The 25668-nt window shown below is 37.4% G+C and overlaps 1 protein-coding gene across 1 annotated transcript in view; it reads right to left on the bottom strand.

Annotated features, from left to right (window-relative positions):
• Window positions 1-23495, bottom strand: part of LOC121315057 (adseverin-like) — a 44006-nt gene extending 20511 nt beyond the window's left edge. The window contains exons 1-3 of the mRNA XM_041248947.1: window positions 23221-23495; window positions 16134-16290; window positions 8711-8872 (exon numbers count right to left, since the gene is read on the bottom strand). Of these exons, the coding sequence (XP_041104881.1) occupies window positions 8711-8872; window positions 16134-16290; window positions 23221-23411 (510 nt within the window). The 5' untranslated portion in view covers window positions 23412-23495. The remainder of the gene's footprint in view (window positions 1-8710; window positions 8873-16133; window positions 16291-23220) is intronic.
• Between the last annotated feature and the right edge of the window lie 2173 nt (window positions 23496-25668).

Genomic DNA, 25668 nt, shown 5'->3' with positions numbered 1-25668 from the left:
ATGTATACCTAATTAACACACTTTGAAGTGATGGCTTTCTGGATGAGGTAGTAATTATGTTATTAATTGTAAGTTTTACATTGTGTATGTGTGTCTTTTATAGTTAAGTTATTTTTAATCATTATGTTTAAATTGTGTGTGAATGTGTTTTTTATAGTTGTTTTAATGTGCTTACTAATTCAGTTGCTTTAATATGCTTTTATGTTAAGGTTCTATACAGTATTGTGTAAGTTTTGAGTTCTTTCATTTCCCATTGGCAAAACCAGCTACATGCAGTTTTGCGTAGCCTAACATGACCCAAAGTCACAGATGGGTGTCTGAGCTAAATGCCAAAAGGCAGGAGATTAACAGCGATAGTGTAAGATGAGGGAGGGGAACTGAAAGACAAGTTGGACGTGCCCTGCTAGGTACAATGTGGTATGCAACCCCCCTCCCCCCTCGCAGAGAGAGTGGAAACCCCGATCATTGGACAGAAGTAAAACAAATGGGAGAGGAGTCAACAGTTGTTTACAAAGGTATAAATACCCAACATTGTAAAGTTTTGTTAGTCTTTTCATCTCTTTCGAATTGACTCCATGGATATCCATGCTTTCTGATACAAACATATGCACTGAGCTGTACTGAGGCTTTGTCCGAAGTCAGTTTAAATCTTGTGCTTATATCATTGTATTGGAGGCATACCTTTCTTGTATATAAAGTGTTTTTGAATCAAAAACCATTTGTCAGCTTAATCTGTTTCACTACAGATTGGTGCCGAAACCTGGGATTCCTGAAAAGCAACCCTTAACGACGTTTCACGGTATGCGGTTTCAGATTCGTCAGCGGTACTATATTATCCGGTGAGTCTGTTTTTGAATAAATAACACATAGTGAAGGGAAAGAGAAAGGCAAAGAATAATTAGTGAGTCGAGATACTCGGGGTAGAATCTCTCAGCGGAGAGATCCCATGGTAGAGAGAGTCAACAGTGTTACAAAAAGTAAATTTGAGAATTTCTTTATTAATGATTGTTTAGTTCATGCCTGAGCTGAGCAGGGAGATAATATTTTCTTTGAATGGAAAACAAATAACAATGCAACAGAGACTCAGTACTATAAAGTACCGAATTATGTTACCAGCATCGAACTGCCTTTATGTTGAAGTACGTCGTTTTGTGTTTTTGTCTTGGTGTGTTTAACTGTGTGTGAATTTTGAGTAGGTCTATGTGTGTGCATGCATGTGTGTGCGGGAATGCGTAAACTGTGTTTACGATATGAATTAGCAGAGCGTTTGGCAGCATTTAAACTCTGAGATAGAGACAGAATCTGTTTACAGTTTGAGAATGGAAGCCAGTTTCTGTTTTGGAATAAAAAAAAAGCATTGAACTGAGCTTGTCAGCCAAAATATTACTGACACTGCAAAGATGGCACTAAAATATATTGCAGATAGGAGATAAATTTGAGTACTCTCTGGTTTCACAAATAATAATTTAAAAGGCTTTGAAAAACATGTTTAATATGTTATAAGTTAAAAATATGAAGGAAAAAAAAAACATCTATTGTCTGTTGTACATGCGATTCTTTGCTGAATACTGTTTTACAGACAGAGATGGGTGGAGCCAGCACAGCAGCAAGTGCTGGCTGCATGAAAAAAAAAAAAAAGTGAGTGCACATGGTTTTGAAACTGCTGATGGATAATTTAGAGTGGGAAAACAATTATTGGAGATTATTAAATCTGTCAAACTAGGTTACTGGGAGTATTTATATTTTTTTACGTGATTACACGTAGTTGTTAAACTGTACGTACAAATATTATTGTGTTGTGGCAATATTGTAAACCAGATGTGGTTTAATGTACTGCAAATAACATACATAAGTCTTTGTATTTAAGTGTTATTGTGTTGTTTCTATGGTGCAAACCAGATGTGGTTTGGATTATGGAAAGTAACATTAATAAGGCTTTGGAGTACTTTTCATAAATGTAATTAAAGCTATTATTTTATGAATTTGTATTTTGACACCGAGGTTAAAGTAAAATTTAAATTTAAACCCAAAACTATCTTTCTTTTATTTGTATGAAATAAACGGAGCAGGAAAGTTTTAGAAACTTTCTATTTTTCACCAATTAACAAATTAATTTGTTAACTTTTGAAAATGCATGGAGTAGTATTAAATCATACTAACACGTTCTTAAAAAAAGGTTTTAGAACTTGATTTAAAAACGGTCAACATATTTGCTATAGGCAGATAAACTAACATAGAGAGAGAGAGCGAGAGAGAGAGAGAGAGAGAGAGAGAGAGAGAGAGAGAGAGAGAGAGAGAGAAGCTGTGGAATGATATTTTATATCAGGTTCACAATTAAAGGGGAATATACATATAACATATAAAATGAAATTGATTCAAATGGGCAGTGATAGGGTAATTACTGTAACAATGAAAAGGTACTTAAAATAACCTCTATCCTGCGAAACAAAGCTAAAGTGTGAGTGGTCTGTTTTGCAGACTGCCTCTGGGTTAATGTAGATTAACTATGCAAGGTTCTTGCCAGTATGCTCAAGGAAAGTGAAGGTGTGTTGATGATGCTGGATGTTGTGTTTTTTTTCTGATTTAGAACTGAGCAAGAATATTATGGGGATTGATTTGATACAGGTTGGAGATACCTGTAAATATAGAAATTGATAAAAGATTGTAATTTTTATAAGAATAATATCAGAAATTAACGATTATAAATCCAACATCAACTTCATATAACACTATCATTTTCAGAGTTTAGGAGTGGCCGAACAAGCTATATTAACTTTTAAGATTGCATTAAAAAGAGGTAGAATGTATCAAAAAGAAGGGAACAATTGGCCTCAAACCATTTCAGTAATTTTGGCCAAAATAGGGTCCACACCCTCCAGATCAAGAGGGATGAGCCTGCATGAAATGATGGCAGGGAGAATAATGAAGCTACCAAAATATCCTAATGCAATGCTAAGCACTCAAATAAAATAAAAAAAAATCTATTTGAAAACTTGACAAAGGTGCAGAACAGGTTAGCATAATTCAGAATTGAAGTTGGTATTAAACCAAAAAAAAATGATGGTATTAAAAAAAAAAAAAAAAATGATGCAAGATGAAAATGACCGCAAATATGATCATCTGAAATTAACATAGGAAATAGCATACTGACCAGGGTATTTATACCAACGAGACCCCTTGCCTCAAAACTACACGCTCCATACACGGCAACCGACAAGGTCAATGTGTATATGGAAGTCTTTGTAAAATAAATAAATACAATGGTATCACATTTCACAAGTGAAAGTTATAAAAACTGCATAACAGTGTATAATACACTCACTCATTTTCTCTCCAAAGAATAACAGACGCCAGATGGGACCCTCCTGCGACCATGCTGAAGAAGACACAGTGCATTAAACAAGGGCAATATGTACAATTGCAGTTCAAACATGCACTAGGACCACAGGCACGGCCAAAAAGCTTTGAACTTGCATCCTGAGGCTGGAGTCGTGGAGACCCGTATGAAAACCTGAGCCCATCTTTCAATGGAGAAAAGGAGAACAAGAGCACCTTATACTAAACTAATCAAGCATGAACTTTGATCATAGAGACTGTGCCTCCACAATTGGAAACAATGACACTAAACAGTACACTCAACAATGCTTCGAGTTAGAGGTAGGGCTATGGTCCAATAATGATGCTCTAAACAGTACAGTCTGGTCAGAATAGTAGGAAGGAACAATTGAGGAGGGATAATACCAGACACCAAAAGAATGGATGGATAACATCTATTTCTTGAGGAATAACTATAACATGAGCAGACAAAATTGTATTTGGAAATCAATTTGAAATAAAACACTGACCTCTTGCAAAAATGACCAAGCAAAGGAGTGATCAACAAAAAAAGCACCCCCCTACTGGAGGAAGACATCATTTTTGGTCCAGAGTGTAAAACTGTTTTGAATAATGTAAATATGGTATTGACACATGTTATGTTTAATCTCAGACAGTGGTTACAAAGAAAGGATAGTGATATGGTGCACAAAGCATGCTGTTATGGAACTAGTGCACATGTGGTATGGCAATGTCCTGCAGTCACCCCAATTAACAGAAACGTAACCACTTACCTAGTATGTGAAATGTTTGCAGTTAATTAATAACTGTCGATCATTTGATGGACTTAGTCCAATGCCGTAGTGATCAAACAGTTCTGTGGTCATGACATTAAAGAATTACTTAAGCTATGTTCTGCACAGAAAATAGAAATATTGCACATCATTTTGAAAATCCTGTTTTAACAGACTGTGGGTGGAAAGTCTCACACCCCAATACGAGGAAGTGGGGGAAGGAATCCCCCCCAAGCTAAGAACAAGCGAGAGATGCAGAGAGGCTCACTGCCAATAAAGGGTTGGTGGAAATCGGATTGCAAAAAGCATGTAGGGAAGCGCAACCTGATGGAGCAATAGCCCACTTTTAGGAAAGGATTAATGTAAGTAGAATGTGAGTAAGTGAGAATGCTGATCTGATTTTCAGGGGTGACCAATGGTGAGAGAGCAACAGGGGAACAAAATATTGCAAGCAATATGTTATTAAGAATGCCATAGCGACCTCATTAATTCTTGGATACAACAATTTCTGACTCATTACAAAGCATAATTTTACTCAGTAACTTTATTAAGCTCAGGAATAACTAATAAAATAGATAATAATTTGGTTGTACTTGATTATAGTTGTACAATTCAGTACAAAAATGGTGGACTGTAGTGATGGCTTTCTGGATGAAGTATTAATTATGTTATTAATTGTAAGTTTTACATTGTGTATGTGTGTCTTTTATAGTTAAGTTCTTTTTAATCGTTGTGTTTAAATTGTATGTCAATGTGTTTTTTATAGTTGTTTTAATGTGCTTACTATTTCAGTTGCTTTAATATGCTTTTATGTTAAGGTTCTATACAGAATTGTGTAAGTTTTGAGTTCTTTCATTTCCCATTGGAAAAACCAGCTATGTGCAGTTTTGCATAGCCTAACATGACTCAAAGTCACAGCTGGGCGTCTGAGCAAAACGCCAAAAGGCAGGAGATTAGCAGAGATAGTGTGAGATGGGGGAGGGGAACTGAAAGACAAGATGGACGTGCCCTGCTAGGTACAACGTGGTATACAACCCCCCTCCCCCCTCGCAGAGAGAGTGTACCCCTATCATTGGACAGAAATAAAACAAATGGGAGAGGAGTCAACAGTTGTTTACAAAGGTATAAATACCCAACATTGTAAAGTTTTGTCAGTCTTTTCATCTCTTTTGAATTGACTCCATGGATATCTGTGCTTTCTGATACAAACGTATGCACTGAGCTGTACTGAGGCCTTGTCCGAAGTCAGTTTAAATCTTGTGCTTACATGATTGTATTGGAGGTATACCTTTCTTGTATATAAAGTGTTTTTGAATCAAAAACAATTTGTCAGCTTAATCTTTTTCACTACAACTTTATTTTAACCTGTAGAAAGATGATGTAGTCCCTGTAGTTGAAACTGATTTTTTTCCACCATTGTTATGGAGCTCAGCAATAGAACTGTTCATTATACTGCACCGCTGAAATAGGTTTGCTATTTGTAGAAACAGGAAAACCCATTTTAGGGTTAAATGTAAGTATGAACCAGAGGTATCGCTTTCACAAGTGTTTCGTGATAAATGAATGTCAATTTAAGAATTGTAGAAGATGACTGTTTCCTTCCTTTTGTTAAAGAACTGTATTTGAAAACATGTTTTAATGAAGGAAAGACACCCTCCTAAATACAAGAGAGAGAAGCATGAAGTTGAAACCTGGCATAGCATAGAAAATGTGGCCAAAGTCAGCCTCACATGTTTTTTTTGTTTTTTTTTCTGAAATCTAGAATCACATGTAAGGGACATTTTTTTTTAGATGAATCACCTACTAGGACAAGCTTAGATGGGCAAAAGGGTCTCCTCTTGTTGATACATTTCTAATACATTTTCTTATGTTCTTATTTACAGAGAAAAATGATTACATCTTAATAATGAAGCGACCAAAATTAAAACCATTATGAATTATTGCAAACATCACCAATAAGAGAAAAGTTTATTTTTTTATTTTTTTTTACAATTTTTAAGTTGAAGCTATACAATTACTGTGTTTACTTGAATTTAAATAGCCCCTGAATTCAAGTCGAACCCCCAAATACAGACAACAAAAAAAAAAAACCTGAATGCAAGTCACATTTAACTCTTAATGAAAAAAAAACACAACAGTTAAAATACTTTTTAATTTCTAGGTGCCGGCAGGGAACACTGTATTACTGTATAATAAAGCATCAGAGTACGCCACCTAATATATTACAAATGCAAATGGGAAAAGAAAATATGTACAGTACTTGCAATATTGAACGACAGTCATTCCAGTTTATGGTAGCTGGGAAACGATAAATTACCTTGAACTTTATTTCAGACTGCTTTACTGTCTTTGTGTGTTAATTTGGCCAACGTGACAGTTTACAAGCAAAATTAGTGCAAGATAAAAATGTGTAGTTCATTTTAGGTTTGAGTTAGGACCAAGGGCGCTGGAATTAGGGGTGCTGGGGGTGCGGTAGCTTTGCATGGCTTCCATCATATACAGGGGTTACAGTTTTAAAAAATGTTCCAGTGCCACTGGTTAGGACCTTGGAGTTTACACTAGTGGTGTTCTCGTAGTTAAACTAGGCACAGATCATAGTAACACTGAGTAAGTTAGAGAATCAGAGAGTGATGGAGAATCTGCCATTAAGCAGTACATACGTTAGTGTTCCTGTTTCTTGTGCTCCTCCAGATAGAGAACAAAAGATATTTGAGTAAATGATTGTTCATTTTGAAGCCTGACCCTTGTTTATCATTTTAACAAGTACTATACTGGTAATATAGCCTTTTGACTGCGTCTCCATCTTCTGATACATAGATGCCACAGTTTCTCTTTTCTTCAGCAAAGAAAATTAGTTTTCTTTTAAAAGCTGCATTAAAAAAATGTTCACAAAGTTCGCTGTGCAGCCATTTTAATACACCGTTACATTACCGAGACTAACATCTGTAGTGGGCAGTGTTGTGTGCAGCTGGTCTTGTTCAAGTGCACCAGAATAACTGACATGCATAAATTGGTAGCCTAACTAAAAACCTTGAATCCAAGTCGCTCCCTGTGGCAGAGCAAAGCTCTGCCCTTTAAATGGCAGGGATGGGGTTAACTTCCCCTACCTGCCTGGGTTTATTATGTTCAGGTGGCTGGGGTTGATTAGTTGATTAGGTTGATTAACGATCAATCAGCGCCCAGCCACCTGATATAAAAGGAGGCCTCTGCTTCTCATTTGGAGAGAGGGAGCTGAGGAAGCAGGTTGGGTTTTTTTTGGTTGTTTGGAAAGTTTGAATCCAGTGAAGGCATTGCCCAGCCTGGAAATTATTATTTTTGTAAGTTTTGCTTTTTGTCTTTCTTTGTGTTTAAATTGCTTTGTTTTGGCCCTTGTGCCCTTTCATTTTTGTGTTTATTTATAATAAAATAGTTATTTTTTTGAACTGCAGTCTGTCTCTGGGCCTCTTTCCACTCGCCAGCCTGCCACACTCCCCCCCCAAAATTGAACTTTTATTTTATTTATTTTGGCCACAAAAGTGTGTTGGTAGAATCCTGCACTTATTTCTGTCCTACGCCCTGGTAGAAACTAATAAGCAACCTTTGTCTCTATGAAAAATCTAAGAACTACGAAACCCAATCCATCGGCACAGCAGGTGCATTTTTGAAACATGTACACTATTGATATTTTAATCAACTGTATGAAAATGATTTGAGAAGGCAACTCAAACATGAAAAATATCTCATGAGGCTACTTTTATATAGGATCCCAGACCTCTTTAATTACATGTACTCTGACAGGTATATGGGTGCCAACCGATGAACCATAGGTTGTTTCTTTTTCAACTTACAAGGTCTAATGTTTAGAGTCTTTTGAATATTTAAAAAAAAAAATTTAGATGAAAAATGAATTCCTTTAACAGTGTAAATAATAATGCAATTAATGCACTGATGTTTGCTGTTGTACCAATGCTTGAATGCGATTTCTTAAGTGCTACAAAGTACTATAAAGTACATCACATCACAACAACAAAATAACACATTTTAAATGTTCAAGTTAGTTTACTTGTTATTTTAAGCTTTGTGAGTAGCTGACAGGGGATGCACATATTCAGTTGGAGAACTGTCCATTTTGCTTGTCAAAAGATAACACTGGTGCAGGTTTCTGGAAATGCATTCAGGACCACAATTGGGCACCCCTACTGTACATTATATCCATAACTGCTTGCTATTCTGAAGTACTGACAAATGCTGCTTGTCTTTTTCTTTACCTACCATACAGTAATATGAGGAAGAAGCTCTACCGTAATGTTTAAATAAAATTCATCAGCTGTGTATAGCTTTCTGCAAGACTAAATGGATTGTGCTTGTGTGTACCCTCATAATGCACACCTCGACTATAACACCACATTATTAACATGCAGTCTGTAGGCAGGCATTCTCCAAAAAACTAAGAGTGTGTTTATATTACCTAAAATTATAGTAAATCATTCCACCTGATAGACTATTTCTAATAGTTCTGAATAATAGATATATTTATTAATTTATGTATTGGTTTGTTTTTGATTCTTTATCATCATCTTTTTTTTAATTAAGAGTTCAGATTTTATTTATTGAAAACTTACTGCTCCGAGATCAACGATAAAGCAATCCCCTTTGTTGAAACTGGACCAGCTAAGGGGGACTTCAGTTGCTCTGACCACTCGCCTTCCTTTGACGTGAAGAAGTCTTTTAGCCGACAAGTCATTGGTAACGACATGCTGAAATCCAGATGCAACACCTCCAGCCTAAAATAGAAAAAAAAACACTTACACATCCTTTATATTTTGATAATGAACCATTTTTACCATCAACCCACCTACAGGCATAATACAGTTGGTGTTTAAACTCCTTTCACAAAAATTAAAGGTCCCTTTTTCTCATTGAGCAGGATTGGTTGCCCTTTAGATAAGCAGTAAGAACTAGGCCTATAGTAAAATACAATAACAAACAATTCATATTTATTGGCTATCCTGACAGAATCTGTCTTCACAACATAGTGGAACTCCTCCAGTGAAGCAACAAATACAACCAACACAATGGCCTTGGCCTACACATTTACTACTTCACTGTAATACATACAGCTTCTGTTTGTCATGAAAAATGTCCCTACGTTGGCGGATGCTGTTAAAACATGTAACATTTAAAAAGTTGCTGTTGTTTACTTTAATGGAATCTTACATTGTGTCCTCCATCCGACTGACTCAGGACCATGTCATGATGTCAGCCTTCACCAGACAGCAATTATACTGCATATAAACTAGACTGTTGTTACGTTGTCCTTTGGTGCACATGCTGTTATATTTGATTTTCATGACGTACCTTTACCAAAGAAAAAAACCATGCTATTGTAATGCTGAGTAATATATATATATATATATATATATATATATATATATATATATATATATATATATATATATATATATATAGCAGCAGTGTTATTTACCTAATGGTGTAAATAATACATTATACATTATACAGCGATGTCGCTGGGGGTGATTACATAAAAGGAAAACAACTGTCGTCCGCAGCACATAAAGGCAAAAGGGAAAGCTCCATCTCATCGCTCTCCATTTTTTTACCGTTGACACAATTTTTGAGAAACACGTGTCTCTTCCAATAACATTATTTGACTTCGGACAAGGAAGTTCCTGCTTTCATAAAAACCTGTTCTACTGATTAAAGACTGCTTCGGAGTCCTTCCTTGAGCCCCGCTGTGGGAGGGTAGTGGGTGGAGCTTTTGGGAAGGACCAGAAATGACAGCACACAGGAGCCAGAAATGGAGATTAGTCCTTAGAGCCCTGTATCATCAATGGTATCAGGGCAGGGTTTTATTTTACAAAAACAATAAAAATAGAACAGTCCAGTATTGCAAAAAATAAACAAGAAAACCACCTGGAATACCAGCAATGGTAAACTCAGGTTTGAAATAAAAAGAGTAAACAAAAATGTCACGGTTACAAAATAAATAACAACAAAGGAAGCACTGGGTTTCGTTGTGGTACTGCGGTGGGTTTCCTCTCACCGCTTCTTAGCTCTCTTTCACAGATTAATGGCCAGTCCTCGGTTCCTCACTCCAGTAATCCAACAGTGTCCAAGATTTTCAAGCTTCTGTGAATAACAGCAGTGAATGAAAGCAACAAAGCAAGCACAGCATGTGTTTTCAGTTCAGCCCAGAGAGCCCGAATGGCAAAACCATACTGCTTAAATACTGCCAAGTCCCACCCCTGCAATCAGCACGCTGCCCCACGTCAGCCAATCAACGAGAACAGCACAGCTGATTGCAATGATGGGACCCGACGGCCGCATGGTTCTACCTTGGGCCAAGATGGCTGCCTGACCCGGAACTTCCTGCATGGTCAGAGTTCAGCCTCCTGATCCAATCACGGTCAACCCTACACAGCGCTGCCGGTGGTCGGGAGGGCAAATTACGACAGGGACTCCTTCCAGTCCTGTCACACCCGCTTACATATTTTGGTGGCAGCGGCTGGGGAAAGAGTGAAAAAAAGAAAACTGGACTTACCGTTTTCAGTGTCGGGTTCCTGCCTTAACCAGTGAAAGACGTGCTGTGAATGCAAGATTCTGCCTACAGTAAACGATCATTTAGAAGTCTGGTTGGTGAGTTTCACATATTTATTTTACTGTTCCTTACGGCTGCATTTTATTCTGTACTTTTACACTGAAGAGCACAGTCATGCAGGACGAGGAGAATGATGCTGGTCCTAATGCTGCACATGCTGACGCAGCAGCAACAAGCAGAGTTATGCATTACCGCATAGAGCTTCCTCCTTGTTTTCACAGGGACAGCAAAGACAAGGCAAGCTTCTCCTTTGGAAAATGCGATTAGAACTTGCAGTGAAAGCATCCAATGATTATCAGAACTGTGACTGCCATTCTCCCTACTTGCCTTAGTGGAGATGCATTAGTATATTGGATTTCCCTACCTTCTGACGTTCAACGTGATTATAAGGAAACTGTTGAAAAAATGACTGCAATCTTTGGCAGGAAACAGTATCTGACGATTTTTCAGAGCTTTGCCAATGCACGCCCTAGGCTTCCTAAAGAAGCTCTTGAGGTCTATGCAGCTGAAATTACTTGTCTTGTGCAAGAAACATTCCCAAGTTATGATGAAGCTGCTATTAAAATTGAGAGATTCAGATGTTTTGTTACTGGTTTGGATCCAGCATTAGAATCAAAACGCCATGAACATGGTGCTTCTATACTGGAAGAGACCCTAACTTTAGCCAGTATATGGGAGAGAGCACAACAAGCTTTACAGATGACTACACCAAACTTCACAGTTTCACAGGGAGTTATTACTCTAGTACCAAATCCCTCATCAGCTGTTACTGGCCACATACAGTGATGTGCATCTACCACAACCTCTGATGAACTTCTGATCAAAATGACTGAGGGCTTGACTACTAACTTGGCTGAATTAAAAACAGAGGTTAAACAACTAAGGAAAGAACAGGAACATTTAATGCACTCACTTGCCCCTGCCACTTGTACACAGAAAGTTAGTCAGATTGATGCTTATGCTCCAGGTTCTAGCACTGGACGGAATTCCAGAGACACCCATCTCCACACCATTTCTACCATCGTGGCAGATCACCACCCAGTGCATGCTATTCACACTACAAGTACAGTCCACCTGGATCACTAGGATATATCAGCAGACACCATGCTTGATGTTCCTCTCCATATAGAAGAGACAAATATGGCCCCCGGTGTGTCACAGCATAGAAGTTATACACCACACACTTACCAGCATCGGTCAGACTCATTTCACAACAGACTGCACAGTCCTGACCAACAGTATCACAAATATCAGCACCTTTATTCTAGACATGATGATAATCCATATCCTCAACGCTGTGCCGACAGTCCCAGACATCCACACACAGCCCCCATGTGTGCTGGGATTTATCAGCTTGCAGCCTCTGAAACCCTAGTTGAGCACCTGTGTCCACCTGATAGTTCATGAGGCAATCCTATTGCCTCTACCAGTACTGCCAATGGCCCTTGTGGTGCTGGTATTCACTGCTCTAGTATACCACAACATCTTTCACAAATGGCATCGTCCTTTATAGTCACTGAGAATGGTCTGTTTGCCCTGGAACAAGCTACAAACCAACCACAACAAAAAACTGTTCCCTCTCTTGTGACTACTAAGTTTGGAGTTTGTTGGTCAAATGGTGTTCAAATAGCAGCAGTTTGCTGTTAAGGGCGCATTTTGTTAAAGTTTGTAGCAGCCATTTTGACATTAAAATTTATCGCAGAAACTTCTGCTTCGCAAACTTGGTGCGGGTTCGGATGCTGATGATATATGCCAAGTGTCGGATCAATGGCTTCACCAGTTCTCAGGAAGAATATTTCGAAAAGTTTATAAAAAAATGCGCCAAACTGCCATTTTCTTTTCCAGTCAACACAATTTTTTAAAAGTCAGTTGTATTGATACAGTTTCAGGGAAGATGCTTGTGTGGTTTGGAGTTAGTCAAGTAAATCGTTTGTCAACTGACGCAAGTTTAAATTTCAAATGTAAATGTATAAATGCCGGTCATCTTGTTTTATAAAACAACACCATTTTCATATATTTGTATCCCATTGTTACTGGGATGATAACTACCAAGTTTGGAGTTTGTTGGACACACAGCAGCAGCTTGTTGTTAGGGCCACATTTCGATAAGATTTGTGGCAGACATTTTGACATGAAAATTTATTACAGCAACTTCTGCTTCATAAGCTTGATGCAGGTTTGGATTCTGATGATCTATGCTAAGTTTCAGATCAATCGTTTCACCGGTTCCCAAGAAGAAGATTTCAAAAGGTTTTATCGAAAAATGCATCATGGCGCCAATTGCAAGGGTGCAGCAGCAAAAAATTTTCAGCATCTGACAGCCAATGTATCCAGCTTGTTAACTGCCAAGTCAGAACCTGATCAGTCACACAACTTCGAAGCAACAGCAGTTTAAAGTTTTGGGAAGAAAAAGAATAATAATGATAAAAAAAAAAAAAAAAAAAAAAAAAAAAAAACAAAAAACCCTTTAACGATAACAATAGGCTTCCCAGCCTTTGACTTGGAAGCCTAATAATAATAATTGTATTGTTAGGAATATTATGTAGTGGGAAATGTGGGTGAGTAGCCTATTGGAGATTTACTACCAGCATTTTGAAAATGTACTGTACTAAACAAATGTACTGTACTAAACAGTGTTGGTTTGTAGACCACTTCTTAGGCTAGCACAAGGGTCAGACTTGCTGAAGTTACAGTTCTATAGGAAAATTAGTCAATTAACCTAATCAACTAATCAACCCCAGCCAACTGAACATAATAAATCCAGGCAGGTAGGGGAAATAAACCCCATCCCTGCCAATTTAACTTTAATAATATTTGTAAATGCGTAATAGGTTTATAATAAATATATATGCAGTCAAAAAATATTTAGCAAATAATATATAGATAGTACACAGTGCTTTCTTATGAAATGTTGGTGTATATATATATATATATATATATATATATATATATATATATATATATATATATATATATATATATATACACACACATATATATATACAGTGCCTATAGAAAGTCTACACCCCCTTGAACTTTTTTCACATTTCGTTGTGTCAGTGCCTCAGAGTTGCATGCATTTAAATGAGGATTTTGTCCCACTTATCTACACACCATACTCCACACTGTTAAGGGGAAAAAAGTTTTAATTGAGAAAAAAAATGATATATTAAAAATACGAAACTGAAAGATCATGATCCCCCCCCGAGTTAATACTTGGTGGAAGTACCTTTGGAAGCAATTACAGCTGTGACTCTTTACAAACTTTGCACACCTAGATTTGGCAATGTTTGACCATTCTTCTTTACAAAACTGTTCAAGCTCTGTCAAGTTCCTTGGGGAGTCTTAATGGACAGCAAACAAGACTTGCCACAAATTTTCCATTGGATTTAGGTCAGGACTCTGACTGGGCCACTCAAGGACATTTACCTTTTTGTTCCTTAGACACTCCAGTGTAGCTTTGGCTGTGTGCTTTGGGTCATTGTCATGCTGAAAGGTGAACTTCCATCCCAGTTTCAGCTTTCTTGCAGAGGGCAACAGGTTTTCCTCAAGAACTTTTCTCTACTTTGCTCCATTCATTTTCCCTTCTATCCGGACAAGTGTCCCAGTCCCCGCCGATGAGAAACATCCACATAACATGATGCTGACACCACCATGCTTCACAGTAGGTATGGTGTTCTTTGAGGGATGCGCTGTGTTGGGTTTGCGCCAAACATAACGCTTTGCATTTAGGCCAGAAATTTCCATTTTAGTTTCATCAGACCATAAAACTTTTTGCCACATGGCTACTGAATCTCCTGAGTGTTTTTTGCACTCTTCAAATGGGATTCAAGATGGGCTTTCTTGAGTAAAATACAGGCCAGATTTGTGGAATTCTTGGGATATTGTTGTCACATGCACACTTTGACCAGTCTTGGCCATAAAAGCCTGTAGCTCTTGTAAAGTTGCCATTGGCCTCTTGGTAGCCTCTCTGATCAGTCTCCTTCTTGCTTGGTCATCCAGTTTCGAGGGACGGCCTGATCTAGGCAGGGTCTTGGTGGTATCATACACCTTCCACTTCTTAATATTCATCATGACTGTGCTCCAAGGGATATTCAAGACCTTTGATATTTTTTATACCCATCCCCTGATCTGTGCCTTTCAACAACTTTTTCCCAGAGTTCTTTTGAAATCTCCTGGGTGTTCACGGTTGAGTCTTTGCTTTGAAATGCACTACCCAGCAGATAACCTACAGGATCTTCTGAATTTATCCTGAAATCATGTGAATCACTGCAATTTAACGCAGGTGGAAGCCACTTCACTTGGTGTGTGATTTTGAAGGCGATTGGTTACACCTCAACTAATTTAGGATTGCTATTACATGGGGGGTGGACACTTATCCAACCAAGCTATTTCAGTTTTTATTTTTGATTAATTTACTACAAATTTCTAGAATATTTTTTTCACTTGGAAGTTGTGGGGTAGGATGTGTAGATAAATGAAAAATATATATTTTAATGCATTGTAATTCCAGGCTATAAGGCAAGAAAAGGTGAAAACTTTGAAAGCTGGTGTAGACTTGCTATAGGCACTGTGTGTGTATATATATATATATATATATATATATATATATATATATATATATATATATATATATATATATATATATATGTCTGGGTATATTTTTTTGTATTTTGTTTTCCTTGCTTTTCTATTATGTTTTTTGGCGGCTTCGCCGAGTTTTGTGGAATCACGAAGTTTTAAGAAAGCTGTACGATATCAGTAGATGCACAGAGACAGAAACATTTAAATATACCCTTCTGTGAACAGGATGGCTTTGTTGGTGACTTCAGAAAAGAAGTAAATGCAACACACAGCAACTGAGGGGTGAAACTGAGATGCTACGCTGCTCAGCTTTTTATTAAACAAACAGTTCAAACAAAACAAAAGACTTCACAAAACAAAGGCACGTTGGCCAATCAGTGTATAACAAATAAGTATTGTGCTGGTGTAGACCCAGCATGCTTAGCAATTGTTATTTCTTTCTGTATTATGACCTCCTCTCCAATCTTGTCCTCCGAACGAACAAGTGTTCATTTACTCACAAGTGTGAGAGGTGGTGTGAAGTATACCGTAGCTGAATAATTTTGCACCCAAAGTGTGACTACAAAAAAAAGTCTTATACTAATAAAGACAGGGCTAATATACAAACTTAAAGAAGACACTTATATTTATATGTTGTGTTGAAATATATTTATACACGTAATATAAATGTATAGATATATTATACACACTAATTTATGTTAATTAAGATCATGTCTAAACAACAAATAAGTCTTGAAAAAAGTCATACATCTTCATGTTTTTTTTTTATTTTTTATATTGATATAATAGCATCATCTCTAGAAATCTCATGAACATGGCAAGGCATATAGTTAAAATAGTACCTTATATTTAATTCCTCCTTTGAAATAGCCAGTAAATGCAGTAGACTCATATCCCTGCAGTTCTCTGTATTGCACGGGTTTCCCCCCCAAATAGTCATCCATCTGCACGGTGAAGATAGCTGCTGAGGTGCTTTCATCCTGGGTGCACTCTTTGCCTGATGAAATAATATATAGTTCACATGTATGAATACAACCAAGTTATACAAGTGGATCAGTAGTTCAAGTTGCATTCAAACTGGGGGAGGTAATAAGCCCCAGTTTTGAAAATGTATCAATGAAGCTAGCTAATATCTTACAATCTTGATAAACCTTGAATTCCAAAACATGTACAGTGTACCCGCTAAGAATTTAATGTTGCTTAAGAACAAAGAAACCAGACATGTGCTGTACTTAGTTTCTTAATTAAGTTCGCCAAAACCACTTTTTTTTTTTGTTTTTTGTTTTTTGTGGCTAAAATTGTCATTGATCACTTTTAGTATTACATACATTCTGCTGCAAATAAAGCAGGACCTGATTCAAGAGAGACAAGAAAATGACAAAATATTGATTATGTGCTTGGTGCATTAAATGTATCCAAGGACATAGTTTCTGACACACAAGTGAGTATCCAGGTGATGCTCCAGTATTGGCATGCATCATCCTGGAAGGATGATGCATGCCAATGTGGCAATGTGGCAAAATAGACTCATTGAAACACAGGAAAGAACGGGATTCACAGAACATTATATATAGACTATTCACATTCACACTACCTAACATCCATTGTCCAGTAGCTCAAAATCAGCAAGAAGCAGGCGAAGAACAAGTTTTTTTGTTTTTTTTAAAGGAGAAGAGACAAATTTATGAATGTGTTCCTGCTGTAGTTTAAGGCAAAGAGACATCCACAACGCATTAATTACAGTTATTAGAGTCACTTTTACACAGATCAAGAGGTTGCATTTGCCATGCCACACAGGCACATAGGTTTATTTACAATATTTACAATGTTTTGCAACTGGGTTGCAGTTGTGGGTGGTAGTCCTAGGGCGGAAGGACATACACAAGCAAGGTGTAGTGAAAATAATACAAAACAAAACACTGGGGAAAAAAAAAAAAAACAGCTAAAAATAAAAGTTTGCCAAAACAGTTCAGTGCTGCTCCCACTAAAAGGGAGGTCCTGCTGCAGGAACCTACTCACTGACACAAACTCAGATACACTACTATAGGTGGGATTAAAATCCACTAAACTACTCCTTAATCCCAGTATACACAGGGTGATCACTAGTAGTTTGTTTCTATGTTTGCTCACCCTGGTTCACACAGTTGTGAGGCTGCTATAACCCCACTCACTTTGGCCAGGCAGCTTGTATTTCCTCTCTTAGAACAAATAACTGGTTTCCCAGTTGCTTTTTAAAGGCATGTGGGCAGGTTTAATTGATAATCAATTAATCAGTTAATGACTGGCCTAGGGTTGCCACCTGTCCGGGTTTGACAGTCCGTAAATGGTAACTGTGTCCGGATGGCAGGAATTAACAAGCTCTATTGTCCGGTTTTGTATGAAACGCATAAGGAACACTAACCTTCCTTTCATATTTTTTTTGACATAAAATGGGAAAGTTTGGCATGGAATTTACTTTGACTTTATTGCCGGTTTTGATTGGCTCACCAATAATACTTCCACCAATCAGAATGTGTCATACAGTTAGCAAATCTGCCCTCTGACAGACTGGTATGAAGTGCTGAACAGGGGAAAGAATGTGTCAGATGTCAAAGTGAATATGAGAATGGCAGTGAGTGATGAAGCCCATTTGCTTGAACAAACTAAAAGCAGACCGGACATTTCATAAATGGATTTAGAAAATCTAGAATTGTGGTACCTGTAGTGCTGTTATTTTTAAGGTTAAGCAGTTTTGTGTTATTATTCTTTTTTAACAAGGGGTTAATTAAGTAACAGCCAAAATTGTTTAAGCCAGACTTGTTATAAAGTCTGTAACAAAATGTTACAAATTTGCTTTGAATTGTTATTGTCGATACTTTGTAGATGCATGTACTACTATTAAGCATTATTAACTACTGTTATCGCAAAGTCCTTAAACAATACGTTTTGCACCTTATAAAACTGAGCTGATTTTGCCAGTGGTTGCTAGTCTATTAACCAGTTTAAAATTTAAAGCATTTTTGTTTCTGCTTTATTGTTAAAGTTTTCACACGTGCAATACTGTCCTACAATTACTACATGATACTGTGGTCATTCCACTGTGTCATGTTAGTGAACCATAGTTTTAAAACTAAGAGTTAGAAAATTACTATCGTGCTGCAGTTAATAATCCTTTCCGGTTACTGGTGTCTTAAAATGAAGGGCTATATAAGAATGATAAATGGTATACTGCAGCTACATTACAAGGCTTTTTTTGTTCTCCAAGTTGCTCAAGTGACATAGGTGCTATAACAAGTTACTGTAAATGAGATACTGTTTTAGCAGATGGATTTCATTAAGTAAACATATATTTGAATGTTTTTTTTAATTAAAAGTAGAAATACAAAATGGTGTGACATCTTTCTTTGTGAATGTGCTAGTAAAAAATTCAAAAACCGCCATCTACCAAAGTAGCAAATGCGTCAAATTTAATACCACCCAAAAATTCCCATTATACTGTACATTAGCTGCATTAGGATGTCCACTTTATTAATAGACAGGTTGGGGGGAGGGGTGTGTTTGTGTGGAGGAGTGGCCTACAGTGAGGGTGATGTGCTGCAGTGATCGGAGGAGAGCAGGTTGGGGGAGGGGTGTGTGTTTGGAGGAGTGGCAGGCACTGAGGATGATGTGCTGCAGTGATTGGAGGAGAGCAGATTGGGGGGAGGGTGAAGTACCTCTAGGCGGTATAAGAACGGGAGTGACATCGCAGAGGAGAGAGAGTTAGGAAAGAGTAGTACTGAGACAGAATGAGAGAGCGAAAAGAAACTAGGTAGACGAATTGAGAGCGAGAGTCAGTGAGTAAGAGGGACGAGGTAGGAGAGACCAAAGCAATAGTAACCAGAGAGAAATAAGAGGGTTTTGTTGTTTTTGGGTTGGTCTCAACCCATACAGACTGACTGTACAGAGAGAATAAAAAAATGGACAATTCGTAATGACAATGAATTCTGACCATGGAAAAATTGAAATTGTTCTTCCTATTTCTTCAGAATGGTATTTAGAATAGACACTCAAAGCAGAACCAAGTAAATTTGATTAGTCCAAATACAGTATAATACTCAAGCCTCTTTTATGATTGCTAAATGTTTTTTGATTTGTGACCTCATTGCAAAGTCTTCAGAAGAGAGGCTAATGTAATAGAATTATTTAAAAAAAAAACAAAAAAAAAACACCATAGGAACTACAGAAAGCAACTCTATTGTACATCTATAACAGACACCTCTATTCTGTTCCTTTATTTGAGAGACACACATATGTGTATCTTTTCTCACAGAAAATATCTTTTCTCTCATCTTTTCTCTTTCCGGAGTGATTAGCAAAAATATAAGCAAGAAGTCTACCCAATCCTATATGTAATGTTAAAATTGTAATGTAGTACTCCTGGAATGTAAATCAGGTAACAGGTTTGTACATGACACCTACTGTGGACTTAGTTGATAAATGGCATAGATAGTTGCTGCTTTGTTTTCTTATTGAGATATGCAGTGTTCAGACAATTTTGGTCAATTGTGTTTTGTTATTAAGTATGACAAAATATGTTATCTTCATTTCCAATATGCTGGCCTTGTTGTTGTCTGTAATGTGTTATTTGATTTAACTATAATTACTATGAGATAGTATTTTAGTTCCAAAGGGGACATCACATGTTAGTATTATTAAACATTCAAGCAATGCAGCTTTCACAGCTGGAGATCTCTGTCAATGTTGTTCAACAGCATAACTATTAAGCTTAAGGACTGCTAATCAGTGCTTTAATGTTCAATGTTCTTGCCTATTACAAGCTTTATTAACATTGTTGGTGTCACATTCTTGTATTGTACTGCAAATCTTTTGCTTCTTCACTTTAATTGAGGATATTAAAATATTTCAAATACAGCACTGGCGATACACTGCTGCATCTTGGTACCTCTGCTGTACATCACAGTTCTGATTGAGAGATCAGTTCTGGTAAGATTGAACTATAGCACAGGAAATGATTAGGTACCTGGAATCAGCTGCAACTTTTCATCTTTAGCTTTGTCTTCATGTTCCATTTTGAAGGATAACATACAAACTACTTGCCTTGATTAGCATTCCTGAAAGTCAGTTATAATCTTTTAAAACTCCCCTAGATAATTAAATACTTTTTAGGATCAAATTATCCTGACCGTCTGGTATCTGATAGTTTCATTTATCTCAAAGTGATATTTTTACAGCCTTGTACATTGTACACAATATAATGTACATAGACTGGGGAATGTGTACCATAGACATTCCAGTGGGTTAACCAGGTAAACCAAGTAGGTTTCTGAATGGAGCTCTCTGCCTGTTGTTTTAATGTTAAGGTGGTTTAACTGAGATAGACAGAGTGGCCGCCATTCAAAATTGCCTTGCCCTGTTTCAACAGGGATCCACAGTACAGTTGGTGTGTCAGAGACTGTTGGGTTTGACGGCCACAGCTTCATCAGCCATCCCACTATTGTTGCTTTACATGCGCCTGGGAACAGTTCAGGAGGGCCCGAGTCAATCTCTTTGCTAAGGCAGAGACAACTCACTGCCCCCTATGGTTCTCCCTCAACCGCTGCAGTGGTTCACTAGGCGTCAATGCCCAAGCGCACGAGTGGCCCATGATGCTTTTACACGCATTCCCGCTGATACAGTTGCTCCCGGATTTCCTAGAGAAAGTTCAGAGAGAAGAGGCAACATTTCTCCTGGTGGTCCCCAGATGGCCCAGGAGAATGACCAGAGGTCATGACCTCATTTATTGCCGATAGCAACTATCCTACAGTTTCTGCCAGATCTGTTAGAGGAGGGCAGGTCCCCCTCTACGCTGAAAGTGTACCTGGCAGTTATATCTGCATGCCATGTACCCATTGACTCAGTTTCCGTGGGAGCTCATATTCTGGCAACCCGTTTCTAAAGGGTGCTCGTAGAAAGGACCACCTCCCCGTGTGGAGTCTGGATGTGATATTGGAGGCTCTCACTAAGGCCCCATTTGAGCCTATGCATTCCATAGAGTTTAAATATCTCTCTATGAAGACAGATTTTTTGTTCGCCATCACGTCCGCCAAGCGGGTTAGTGAGCGACAGGCTGTCAGTGCACAGTGCCTGTGTGCGCATTTGGGATGATGGAAACAGGGTATTGTTGCGCATGAACCCTGCTTTCCTCCCTCAGATGGGTACAGCTTTTCACTTGAACCAATCGGTGGAACTAGAGGCTGTCCATCTCCCTCCTTTTACTTTGGAGGAGGATCGGAGATTGAATTTCCTCTGCCCAATATGAACATTGAGATGGTACATGAACAAGATGAGCGCTGCGTCAGTCTGACCAGCTCTTCGTCTGCCATGGTGAGAGGACCCTGGGTCATGCCCTTTTGAAACAACGGCTGTGTCACTGGATTGTGGACACTGTTTCGACTGTTTATACTGCTGCTGGCCTACCCCCACCTGAGAGAGTGGTCGCACATTCGACTAGAGGAATGGCTACGTCATAGGCATTATTTGGAGATGTCTCCTTGACTGATATTTGTAATGTGGCTAGCTGGGCTGCTCCGCATACATTCACCAGGTTCTACTGACCTAATGTGGTAGATCTCTCTAAGCCTTCATTAGGCACAAGGGTCCTTGAGGTTGCACACTGTGGTCATATTCGATTTGAAAGGGAACAAATGTAACCCCAGTTCCCTGAAAGAGAAGACGACCACCAAACCTTGCGATGTCGCATCACTCGCATTTCTGGGTTCGATGCAAAAGGGAACAAGCTCTTTGTGTAGTGACTATTTATAACCTCGGTAAGAGGTGACAGAGGATGTCATTCCACTGAGAGGCCTATCGGCAGCTTTGGTATAAAGCGAATACCTGACCAATGGCAGGCACATCCCAAAAGTATTGGTTGGGGGTCATCTTCTCTTTCCGGGAACCGGGGTTACATTTGTAACCTATCGTTTTGAAGAACCAACCCAGCTTTCTGACAGCCAAAGGAAAAAAAAAAGTATTTTAAATTAGTTTGGATTTTACAAATATGAGTGTAAAATAAAATAAATCCCAAATTAATTAGCAGTAGCCTGTCAAACATTAGACTGTACTTTAAAAAAAATGATATATCATGAAAAAAATCTTTGATTTGGATTTCTTATACTGGGTATAAGTATGCACAAAGGTGAGATATTAAAAAAAAAAAACACACATTTTAATAGAATTAAAAATATAAACACAACCTTCTTCACATCAAGGGCAATGCATATCATATAAATAAGATGTGTTGTCGTTTCTGACCTTGTTACTTTAGCTGAAAGCTATAAATACCTCTGAAAGATCTATTAAGAACTGGCATGGTTACACATTTTCTCTGGTTTTAAGCTTGCAATAGTTAATGAGCAAGATGCACAGGACTATAAAAACCGTAGTCCCCAGTCTTGTGAAAGAACCATAAAAATATTACACAAACTGCACCATTGTATCATGGGTAACTTTGGTTAGAGTTTCTATTACTATTTCTATTCCATGAAAGGGGGTGACAGTGGGTGTTTCATAATAAAAAATAAAAAAAATAACCTATTGGTTCCTGATAAGCATGTCCAAAACGTTTGTAAAAATAAAATAAAAACATAATACGCTTGAATAATGAATATAGACGCAGACCTAAAAAAGATAGGTGTAGTCATAGGTATTTCTTTATTAGATTAATGCAAATGCAGTAATAAAGGTAAAAAAAAAATCAAGCCAGTTATTGTGTTCACCAATGATAAATGGACAGACAGACGGAGATATGATTAGTGAATATTTGAATGAGCACACCCTAATAATAAAAACTAGATACAATCATAGTATCATTGTAGTAATATTATCATATATATTATATATATAATATATTTATATATATATATATATATATATATATATATATATATATATATATATAATATATATATATATAGCCAGAAGTGCAGATTGTAAAAACAAGCCTCCTTCTGCTTCATGGTATACAGGACAAGATAGGCATCCCCTACAAAGAAATTGCCCTGTAAACTATCTGGTACTGGAACAAGTTCCATGTTCTCAATTCTCCAGATCTGAAGACCAGGTACCTTGCCTGCCTTTTCAAACTCTTTGTGGTACAGTACCATCTTTCTCTAAGTTTTAGTTTACTTCTAAAGATAAGGAGTAAACTCAGTAAACCTAAGTGCTGAATGTCGGAGCTACACAGCGCTTTTCTGAGTCACTGGAAAGAAACTAAATCAATCCAGTACTGTGCAGACAGCACGTAAGTGTAATTCTGAGGGTGTGTCTTGCTAAAGTACACATTAACTGCTGCTCTAACATCAGCTTTGCCCCCTCCTGTTTTCTTTAAATCATTTCAAATAAAAACATAAGTCTTCCTGTGTTTCATTAAAATAACAGGAGGTTTCAATTAAATAAAGGTGTATGTGTTAAGGCTGCAGAGTCCCACATACATGTTCAATGTTATAGTAAAATACGAACAATAATTGACAGTTTAATTCAACTATGAATAACTGCAATGTGCACTGTTCTTTATTAGAAACCAGATGCTCCATATACTATAGTTTGAGCTGTGAGGACTGTGTACATGTTTGATCCCTGTCAGAAGCCATCCTTTTATTCTGCCACGCTGATTTAAACAGCTTTACAGTATAGTTGCTGGTTTTTGGGGTCATATTGAAGCCGCTGATGTAACTGAGTAAAGCAAAACAAAAATTATGTTGAGTTAATAATGTAACAACAACATGTTAATAATTGTAAAAGAAAAAAATAATGTTTCAGGAGACAGGTAGCATTGTGTAATATTAACAACCTGGAAAGAAGAAGTTACATACATTTCCTGGTACTTTTTTAATGTTCAACATCAATCAGCAGAAATATTCAACAAAAAATACATTTTAATATAATACTTTATAGATACGAAGTTTCTTGTTATAGCAACACAAACTAATCTGTAGAGTGTAGCTATTCTGCCAAAAACAGCTACTGGTAATTTATCTTCCATAAATCTTTTAAACATGTGTTTATTTAGTGTACAGTATGTATTTATTACAGTGAACACAATTAGTCCAGTCTATTTCTTCCAGTACAAAGTGCACAGCAGTGCTATGTACAGAAATAAAAACAGCTGTTAAAACTGAAACTAAAAAGTGAACAAGCGCAGTTATTTCAAGTTATATTGCCATCTGTAGGATTTTATCTGGCATAGCAGCAGATTTCAATTTATTTTAAGGAAATCAAACATAATTTGAAAACTCACATGGATATCAGGTTTAGGCTTTTAACACTAGAACTGCTATGGCAGTCATTTTGATTAGGTATGAGTACAACCATGGCATGCGATAAAATGTTGCCTTACCATTTCATTACAATAATGAATGCATTTACTCAAGTTTTTATTGATTAAAACATACAAAAAAAGCTAAAATGTTTCAAATGCCTTTCTTTTTTTTTTTTTTTTAATCATTTTCCTTAGCATTGGAAAATGTTTATATTGAGTGGTTTTGAGTTATTCTTTTCCAATAATGAATTTTAATCAGTCTCCTCTGTAACAGAATCTGAGCCTGTTGAATACAAGTTCAGGTCTGACTTTTTCAGCAAAAAGCAAAATAGGGTGTAAATGAGTTTTGCCTTCTTTTTCAATTTCAGTATCTCACATATGATATTTATAATGCATATTTTTATTTCCTGCATGTAGTACCTTACACTTTTCTCTATTAAATGCCATTTGCCATGTGTCTGCCCAGTTCTGAATCTTGTCTAGATCATTTTGAATGACCTTTGCTGCTGCAACAGTGTTTGCCTCTTCTCCTGTTTTTGTGTCATCTGTCGTTTGTGTTGAATGCTTCCTCAGCAGTGGTCAGCTGTCCGGACAGTAAGGTTTCTAAATCAAAGCCAGGTAGTACACACAGCATCACCTGATCCCCTACTCTATTGCCTGAATATATATATATATATATATATATATATATATATATATATATATATATATATATATATATATATATATATATATATATGCACACAGTGTCCGAGTGATTTTGGCCCATTCTTCTTGGCAGATTTTTTTACTTTGACTGGGCCACTGTAGGACATTCACCTTTTTGTTCTTGAGCCACTCCAATGTTGCTTTGGCCTTGTGCTTGTGATCACTGTCCTGCTGAAAGGTGAATTTCTTCCCAAGCTTCAGTTTTTTAGCAGACTGAGACAGATTCTCTTGCAGTATTTTCCTGTATTTTGCTCTATCCATTATTCCTTCAATTGTAACAAGATGCCCAGTCCCTGCTGATGAGAAGCATCCCCACAGCATGATGCTGCCACCACCATACTTCACTGTAGAGATGGTGTGTCTTGAGGCATGGGCAGTGTTAGGTTTGTGCCACA

The sequence above is a fragment of the Polyodon spathula genome, chromosome 4 (assembly GCF_017654505.1).
Source record: "Polyodon spathula isolate WHYD16114869_AA chromosome 4, ASM1765450v1, whole genome shotgun sequence".
Classification (NCBI taxonomy): Eukaryota; Metazoa; Chordata; class Actinopteri; order Acipenseriformes; family Polyodontidae; genus Polyodon; species Polyodon spathula.
The sequence above is the reverse complement of the archived record's forward strand: the minus strand, read 5'-3'. Positions and strand labels throughout refer to the sequence as shown.